We start from the raw sequence: 9,988 nt of genomic DNA on the forward strand, positions 1-9,988 counted from the left end.
TTTTTTACTTTATTGATATATACAAAAGTTTGTGTTGTAGGTGCATGGAGAAATATTCAATGTTTTTTATAACTCCTCTCAACACAACATCTTGCAAAAATCAATTTTTCAGTAAATAGTTAATCAATCTTCAAATTCGTCTTTTTACATTTAATAATCCTTGTATTATATTTATACTTAAAACTTGCGTTTGGCTCATATGTGCTTGTATTAATTATTGATAACAGAGAGCCATTATCTTTTATAATTCTGTTTTCGAATTAAGTTATAATGCTTCACGCAAGCAATGGAATCTTCTTTACAAACCTTCTAATATGACATCGTCGAGGAAAGTTCCAGCTCATATTATCGACAAGCGTTTAACGTATTTAGCGTATTTGTCAGAATATGTCGGTCGATGCTTTGTTTGCTTAGTATGAGCATTGCAATCAATAAAAATACGAGATGAGAATTACTTAAGTATAATATATAAAGATACATTTCATGAGATAAACGCGTGAACAGAGAATAGACTATAAAATATTTTAAGATTTGATTTTGTTTTAGTTAGCATTAATTATTACAGCCACGACTAATGTTCACGTGGAAAGCTATAAAGTTAATAAATAATTGCCGATAAATCTTTCTTTCTGGAAGCAAACGTGACGGAATTTTCATTCAAGCATGACTGTTCGGATAAAAAAGACGCATCGTTATGTAATGACGACTTCAACTACTCTCGTATCTTTTTGCATTGATATTAATTGGTATCGGTCGGCGCATATGGAAATAGTGAATTTGTTACAAGAGATAGATATTATCAATAAAGCTTATATAATGCAAAAGCAAGTTTATGTAACAAGTTTTTTGAAATAGCTAAAAAAAAGATCTAGAAACGTTCACGTCTAAGACACGTGCACATAATAACTCGCGAAAGAGAATTAGATTTTTATTTTTATTTTCTCTTAAGTAACTTCATATAATTATAGTAGATTTAGATTTTAGAATTTGTAGAATATTTCATATAGAGAGAAATGATGAAAAATAATTATCGAGATGCTTGATCCTCACAAAAACTGGTAGTTCTTTTTTGTGGGATTTATTATGATAGCACAAGCATATTATAACTTCTCATTAACATAATTTGCAGATTGTATTATTTTACCATAAAAGTTTCAATAACAATTCTCTTAGACTTTCTTAATTAAATTAGATAAAATACAGGACTCTCTCTTGTTATTAAATAGAATTGAGATTAACAGGCCAACAAGAGTCAAATAAAAACATCAAATTTAGAATAAATAACTAGAAAGTTAAGGTAGTTTGCCCAGTAATCGCCATGTTAATTAAAACGCTTGACTTTGTAAATTTATATTTTTTAGATTGAAAAAAAGTGAGTGACTGTTATTTTAAATTATTTTAAATCAATTTTTTATGACGAATAAAAGCGATACTCTAAAATTCTTACATTTACTGCCGTTATTGAGAAAATTCTTCGTAAAAATTAAAAAGCGCAAATGTACGAGTTATCACCATGCCGCCATAACGATATGGCTAATAATTATTATGGGTATGTCTCACGAACTGCCACACGTATTTACCCAGATACCACAAAATACTAAAAGATAACGAAAAAAGGTCTTTTTTAAGTGTCTTTTCAACAAAGCGAAAAAGTGTCCAAAAGATGACGAAAGACATTATTTTAAATTATCTTTTTAGCAAGACTAATACTTTTTAGCAAGATGTCTATAAGACATCTTTTAGTTTTGTTGGGAAGACACTTAAAAAAAATATCTTTTCGTCATCTTTCTATGGCTGTCATTTTTGCAAAGTAAAAGGTCGACTAAAAGATCTTTTCGTACTGCCGAAAAGACAATATGAAAAAGATATCTTTCCGTTATTTTGATACCTTTTATCACTCATTCGCAAGCAATACGTTCAGTTTCTCGTGTTTGAAAATCATACGGGACAGAATAAAAGGTGCGGCATTATAAGAAATTTTACTCGTGTTCTAATGAACACTCAAATATGTCAATAGATGAGAGCCTCTTGAGAGGCTAAATAAATATTTTCCAGAGCAATAAGAATTGCTCACTCAGATGCTCTCTCCATACGATCTTTTAACTGTTTCTGAGCAATTCTTGTTGCTTTAAAAAATATTCATTTGGTTTTTCAACTTTTAATTTTTCTTATATTTATTAATACATGTAACTCTCTAATTATTTATTGTAAATTTGGTATTCTTATTAGACTCTTATTGCTCTGTCTAACAACTCTCTTAATTAAACTAATAAATTATTTTAATTTATTAGTATAAGCTTTTATCTCACTCTGCCGAATTTAGGATTTTGTAAAATATTGACAGACTTCTCACAATTATTTTTCAATTTGTACTTAGTTATATATACAACTTATTGCCATGTCTCCAAGAGACGGCAATAAATCATACATTATACGTCAAAGCTTGTGCGTTATTTACATCTACAATTTGTCTGGCTTTTAAGTCTAAGTAAGTGTTACAACAATTCTTGTGCTCAGACCCTAATCGCATCAGTGTCACTTAAGTACAAATTGAAAAATGGTTGTGAGAGGTCTATCAATATTTTATAAACACAACTTAAGTCTCTTAGTAAGTGTTACGACAATTCTTGTGCTCAAACCCTTAGAGCCATTCCACACAAACTTGCATAGCCGCATAAACATATGCATAAAGAAAATCATTCAATTGTATTTTACGTTTGCCTTTATGACAAAAATGTGATTAGATAATTTTCTTTATGCATATGGTTATGCAACTATGCAAGTTTGTGTGGAATGGCCCTTACTTGACTGACCAACCATATATAGGGTGAATCAGAGCCGTTGAACCAGCTTTTAAAGTTGGTTCAACAATTTTTATTCACTTTGTATGTGCCAACGATACAACGTATCAAGAATATAATTGGGAAAATAATTATTCCTGATCTACTGGAAACTTTTGATTTTTTAATTTATTACTGAAGATGCGGATTCGCAACGTTCAATTAAGTAAATTGAATAAAAAATATTTACATTAATTAATTACCGCTCCAATTGTCACGCTTTGACTCTTATTAGCTCTTGTTCTTTATACATTTTAATTTTTTTACAATTTTGTGAGTTCTTCAGAATTTAGAATCTTATTTATTTTTAATCACGATTATACTTTAAGACAAGTGTATATATTATCACATGAAATTAGCAAGACGTTTTATAAAGAAATCACGTCTTGCTGTTTTTCATATTTTCATACGATAAATCATAATTGTAAATCATGGTTTACGTGAATTTTATAATTGATAATTACTTAATATATTCAATTAAATTTTAAAACACAATGCTGAATATAAAGATGTCATTTTTTATTTTAAATTAATTTATTTTTCGATAAAGTTTTGTAATATTAATATTATTTAATTATATTTTATAATTATTTTTTATTTTTTATTATATACTTTTCTCTATTTGTAATTTATTCTTTTAATTGTGTGACTTTTCAAAGAAATGTGTTGACTACTTTGAGCTTTATTTATTGTTATTTATATTAATATTATGTTTTAACGGCGGTTTACTTCATAATATATTTTCTATTTGATATTCATTTTTGTAGCATTTTTAATCGTGTAGATATAATCATCATTTTTTATTCTTTGATCTTTCAGAATAGAGACAATTCAACGGTCATTCCAATAACAAAGGAAGCAACGAACGACACAAACAGAAATCCTGAGATTACTTATGGTATTGATGACGCTCCGCCATGGTATTTGTGTTTATTCATGGCATTACAGGTTTTGAACATCTCTGCTTTTTATTTCCATATTTAATTTTTATTTGAATTGATTAAATTATTTAAAATGTATATACATTATCGATCTTATATGAATAAAAATGCAACAAATATTCCAAAAAAAAGAATGTTAATAAGTACAAAGCAAACGTCATGTCTTATACGATTTCGTATGAATAGGAAACTTGCGCTTTTATTGCGAGACATTTACTTTATGAGATAAGAATCGAGACGCGTTAACGAGTGTTAAAAGTATGTTACAACATCTTACGTATTGTTTTGTGCTATAAATTTTATGGTGGAAGACATCATTATTTGCATGACTTTTGAAAATACGCACACATAATACAACACATATATTACCTAATATAGTTGTTTAACTTGATATCATTGAACAAGCTATCACACTATTGAACGAATTAAGAGACAGAAAAATAGAGAGACAGAGAGAGAGAGAGAGAGAGAGAGAGAGAGAGACAGCACTCTTTTATCGCAATTAAACAATTTAAATACAATTTTCTGAATCTAATGCAAGTATCGTTTTTTTCTTTGTTTTTCTCTATTGAAAATACAATGTAAATAAAACAGATGTTTTTCTAGCATTATTTAACCATGATTGGCGCCATCGTTTCTATTCCTTTCATTCTGACGCCAGCCCTCTGTATGGCCGAAGATGACCCCGCAAGGAGTCATATTATTTCTACCATGATTTTTGTTACTGGTTTAGTGACGTTTATTCAAACTACTATAGGATGTAGGTAAGTGTACAAAATTCTACAATAAGACAGAATATATTTATAAAGTTTATTATACATACAGTAATTATTGCATACGAATTTTTTTGATTTAACAAAAGTTAGATACACATACAAACAAACTGCTATTATATATCCAAATCAATTTTTGACACTTATCTCTAATTTAAAAAAAAATTAAAAAATGTGATTATGTCTTTATAAATTAAACAGAATAGTAAAATTATGTCTTATATTAAAAAAAACTAATTAAATAATTAAGAATCTATTTATAGTTAATTTTAAATGGAGTTTATTTTATTAGAATTTTTTATTTTATAAATGATAATTTTTTATGTTTTTGTTTAAAAAAAAAGTCAATTTTACATTGTCCAAAAATTCTTTAAAATCATCTTGTACGTTGAGGAACATTTATAATATATTCTAATGGCTATTTCCATTTGCAAATATAAAATTTCACATTACTTGGCACGCTTGTAGGAATACCGATAACAAACTTTAATTACAACGAAATGTACGTTTGCATTAGGTTGCCATTAGTGCAGGGTGGTACCATATCATTTTTGGTGCCAACTTTAGCGATATTGAATCTGCCGCAGTGGCAGTGTCCTGCACCTGAAGTTCTCGAGCAAATGTCTCACGAAAACCGCACCGAGCTTTGGCAAATCCGAATGAGAGAACTGTCAGGTGCCATTGCTGTTTCCGCCTTGTTCCAAGTGATCATTGGATTTGGAGGTAAGCGCCTTTTAATTACCAAATCTGTTGCGTAATACAATTTTTCTTCTCTTTATTTAATTCATCTTTTTATCTTAAGATGTTAAAAATGCATTTGCATGCAGGCATCATCGGATATTTGTTGAAATTTATAACTCCATTGACAATTGTGCCGACGGTTTCGCTAGTTGGACTATCTCTCTTCGAAAACGCAGCGGATGCCGCGTCTCAGCATTGGGGTATCGCAGCTGGGTATGTTTGTACATAAGTGATATATACATATATGTGTGTATATATATATATATATATATATAATAATTACGACTAAAAGGTTTTCTACAATAAGCCATTACCTAAGCTGTAAATCTTAAGAAATTGATCAATTATCAAATTACAGCTGTCGAATGTTTAATGGAATAATAAACGGTCTGTAAATTCCGTTTCGACATGCTCTTTATTGTACAATGCTGTCTGGCTGATTGATTATTCAATTACAACTTTTTTTAAAATAGATCTTTGTTCAATGACCTTGGCCGAACAGACGAGGACCAGACGTGCGTCATGAACGGGGACGGCCAGCTATATTTTGCCACGTTCGCCGTGTTTTCACATTTGCATATCCTTTTCTGACACATAACAACGCAATTCTCAAGTAAACTCTATACTCATTTTATCATTCAGCATTTCATTTCATCTTCGGGAAATGCTCGCGACTATAATTGATTAATTTCTTGTGGCTTAAAAAGTTTAAAATTCAGATAAAGTCTTATTTTTATAAAAGTCTCTAATTCTTAGGATTAAAATCTAATAAAATTAGATATCTTAGGATTTAATGAATGCTCGTGTATATTTTTAGAACAATAATACTACTGACGACATGTTCTCAAATAATGGTCAACATTCCATTTCCGTTTATAATATATCGCAAGGGCCATGGACTCCACGTTATTTGGTTCGAATTGTTCAAACTCTTTCCAGTAAGAATCAAGAGAGAACGATCCTAAATTTGATAATGATAATGCGAATTACCGTAGAATAAATAAATAATGATTCTTGAGTTTCTATTTTAAGCATTTCTTTTTATACTTTTTTTCACTTAAAGATATTTATATTCCGTAGAAATTTTGTGTCTATTTACAAAATTGCAGATCGTTGTTTTAGAATAAAAAATTTATATATTATATGAAAATATCGCTAATATTTACTCATTTATATTTAGAGTGTTTGTTGCATTAGGTTTTGCTGACGATAGTTGTCATGTGGATAATCTGCACCATACTAACAGTGACCGATACGCTACCGTTTGGTCATCCCGCCAGATCAGATAGCAAATTGAGAATTATAAGCGACTCACCCTGGTTTCGGGTACCGTATCCTGGACAGTGGGGCGTACCCACCGTAACATTGTCAGGAGTACTTGGTATGCTAGCAGGAGTATTAGCGTGCACTGTCGAGTCCATCAGTTACTATCCGACCACCGCGAGAATGTGTGGTAGGTATATTCATTTTAGAAATGAGAGATTTTTTCATAATTTTTTCCTTTTAGAGCCATTTCTTATTTATGAGCGCTAATAATGAGGTGATGACTCTTTCCAGGAAGAATCTTTTATGATCAATAAAAACGATCTAAATAGAATAAGACTTGTTGTAAAACAAAATTTTTGTTAATAATGAGCTTGTGATTTATCAAGAAACTTTCAGGAGCTCCGCCGCCGCCGGTTCATGCGATCAACCGTGGTATCGGTATAGAAGGTCTGGGTACGATACTGGCCGGACTTTGGGGTAGCGGCAATGGCACAAATACATTCGGCGAGAATGTCGGCACGATAGGTAACGATTATACATTTTAACCGCGAGTTTGATGCAGATTTTTGGTATAACAGCATTATCTGATAGAACGTAATGAAAACAATTAGGGGTCACTAAAGTCGGCAGCCGCAGAGTCATACAATGGGCGTGTTTCCTGATGCTCCTGCAAGGTGTAATCAGTAAATTTGGTGCGGTATTCATCATAATTCCCGAGCCGATAGTTGGTGGAATATTCTGCGTAATGTTTGGAATGATTTGTGCTTTCGGTGAGCATAAATTAGTTCTACGATACGTTCTCAATTGTGAAATACTTTATTTATGAATATTAAATCTCAGAGTAAAAGGTGTATTTAGACGTCCCATATACTCTTAAACGAGATATATATAATATAAATCAAATATAAATAAAATGTCAATATGAGCTTCTGCAATTGTTGGTGCGTGAATAATTTATGAAGCAATAAAATATATTATTTACGCATCACTAAAAATCGAAGGCTTATATTGATATTTTACTATATTTGATTTATTCTCACTGCCTATAACTATTTTTTGCCTCACTGCATAAAACTATTTTTATTTTTATATATTAATTAAACGAGATATGTAAGACTTATATTAGAAAGATTTCATGAAAAGATAGCAAATTTATTCGTAGTGTTTATAATTTAAATGTATAACTAATTAGAAAACTGTTTTTAATTTAAAAATTACTGTTTTCTTTCTTCTTTATTATTTTTATTTTTAATCCGCAGTTCTTTTTTTCAGGTTTGTCAGCATTACAATACGTTAATCTCAATTCCTCGAGAAACTTATTCATTTTGGGCTTGTCCATGTTTTTCCCTTTGGTGAATACACTTCCCAGGATACGAATGTGTATTCAATTACATAAATTTTTGCTATTTACATCCTTAGCACCACAATTTATAGATGAAATATTGGTTAAATATTGGTACACATTGGGAATATATTGGTCTAATTTTGCGACAATGAATTGTGCTACTAGGGAATATAAATAGCATAAACATTTTTCATATAAATTACATATCTATGTACATATATTTATAAGCAAGAGTGAATGCATGTGATTTTATGATCTATTTCAGGTCCTGTCGAAGTGGCTGATTAAATATCCGGACACAATACAAACAGGAAATGCCATCGTGGACAGCGTATTCACCGTATTACTCAGCACCACTATTCTAGTAGGTGGTGCGTTAGGCTGTTTATTGGATAATATTATCCCAGGTACTATTGATAACGGTTAATAATAATAGGATATGTACTTATTGATTTATCTATTTAAATTTATAAGGTAATGCAAAAGATCGCGGATTGGAGGCTTGGGCAAAAGAAATGGAATTGACTGATGGCGCGATTGACAAAAAAATTAACGAAGCGTCTGATGCTGAGTACGTCCAGAATACCTTTGACTTTCCGTTCGGAATGAGTCTGCTGAGAAGGTGTTATTAATACACATTATAGATTTTATCTATATATAATATGTACGACGTGCAGTTAATATTTAAGTTAATATTTTTCAGATGGAAATGGACGTCATATGTGCCGTTTTTACCTACTTACCAAAAATTATAAATGCGTTAAAATTAATGACACAACTACCTCATGTGCATACACTTGGTCTGTCGTAAGATATGATCTTTAAATTGAAAAATGTAAAAAATGAACAAATGTGACACCACAATGTTATACAAAATTTTATAACACATAATTACTGTTCCTAATCTTAATTTCAGTTATATATTATATTTGCTTTGTGTCATTATGAATAATAACAATTTCTTGCATGAAGGTCTTTTCTATCTTTTTCAAAAAAGATAAAAATTTATATGATAAAGGTAAAATATTATAATTGTAATATAATTATGAAAGAAATTAATTATATCGATGTCTAGATGTATATTAATATTACACTTTCTTTTTTAAATTGAAAAATAAGTAATGGTTAGAAACTTTAGAAATATTGAGATGGATGTTAACAATTATAAATCAGTTATTTCAACTTACAATAGTTAATTTGATTTTTTTAGTTAATTATGTCACTTTTGCAGTAAGGATTTTATGTTTATCTATTAATCTATTTTATTTAGTTTATCTCTTATATCTATTAAAAATTATCTACATTAAAGTTGTATAAATATTTGTTGTTGAATATAATAGATATATATTAAATTTGTAATATCTATATATATTTTTATTTCTTTTATTTTAAATTATACAATATATGTATATATAACTTATGTAATTTTTTAAAATTATAAATGTATTTAATTTATTATAGTATATAATACATAAATTATATATTGAACTTTAAGAAAGACGAGAAATATAAATAAAAAAGTTGCATAAAGCAAATCTTTTTATAATTGTACGACACTCTCACGATTCTACCGATCGCGCAATTGTTTTCACAAGTAAGTTCTCGCATTTTTTAGTAGCGCTACTGTAGACTCCTATCCAGATATTCCAGTGTCTACCAGATAAATATGTATTACAGAATTCATAGGTTAGCGTGATTGACCGGTGTGAGTTTTTGAGAAAGACATTTCATACAAATGATATTATTTAATTGCTATTTTTTAATTTTATAATTTATCTAAACTCGAAAATTGTGAACAATGGCTTCGTCCACCGATGTTGCTACAGTACGTATTATTGATTGATACATTGTAAAAAACAAACATTAAACAATACCTAACAATGAAAGTAGTTTAGTTTATTACGTGCTCACCAACGTGATTACACGGACTTCCATTAAATACAATACATCTTAAATATACATATACATTTCTTGCTTACTTGCTAACTAATCTACACATTCATACTCACTTTCATACTCATTTACATTTTATGTCACTCACTCACTCACCCTTTCTCTCTCTCTCTCTCTCTCTCTCTCTCT

At 29.6% G+C, this 9,988-nt stretch overlaps 1 protein-coding gene across 2 annotated transcripts in view; it reads left to right on the forward strand.

Moving 5' to 3' along the window:
* The window catches only part of LOC108756264 (solute carrier family 23 member 1), a 22,920-nt gene extending 14,047 nt beyond the window's left edge, over positions 1–8,873 (forward strand). For both annotated transcript variants that reach the window (XM_018499923.1, XM_018499922.1), the window contains exons 2-13: positions 3,660–3,788; positions 4,388–4,545; positions 5,072–5,277; positions 5,382–5,508; positions 6,113–6,233; positions 6,493–6,748; positions 6,958–7,086; positions 7,173–7,331; positions 7,834–7,913; positions 8,172–8,313; positions 8,381–8,528; positions 8,610–8,873. In XM_018499923.1, coding sequence (XP_018355425.1) covers positions 3,777–3,788; positions 4,388–4,545; positions 5,072–5,277; positions 5,382–5,508; positions 6,113–6,233; positions 6,493–6,748; positions 6,958–7,086; positions 7,173–7,331; positions 7,834–7,913; positions 8,172–8,313; positions 8,381–8,528; positions 8,610–8,661 — 1,590 coding nt within the window. In that variant the 5' untranslated portion in view covers positions 3,660–3,776 and the 3' untranslated portion in view covers positions 8,662–8,873. The remainder of the gene's footprint in view (positions 1–3,659; positions 3,789–4,387; positions 4,546–5,071; positions 5,278–5,381; positions 5,509–6,112; positions 6,234–6,492; positions 6,749–6,957; positions 7,087–7,172; positions 7,332–7,833; positions 7,914–8,171; positions 8,314–8,380; positions 8,529–8,609) is intronic.
* The last annotated feature ends 1,115 nt before the right edge of the window (positions 8,874–9,988 follow it).

Source organism: Trachymyrmex septentrionalis, unplaced genomic scaffold (assembly GCF_001594115.1).
Source record: "Trachymyrmex septentrionalis isolate Tsep2-gDNA-1 unplaced genomic scaffold, Tsep1.0 scaffold97, whole genome shotgun sequence".
Lineage (NCBI taxonomy): Eukaryota > Metazoa > Arthropoda > Insecta > Hymenoptera > Formicidae > Trachymyrmex > Trachymyrmex septentrionalis.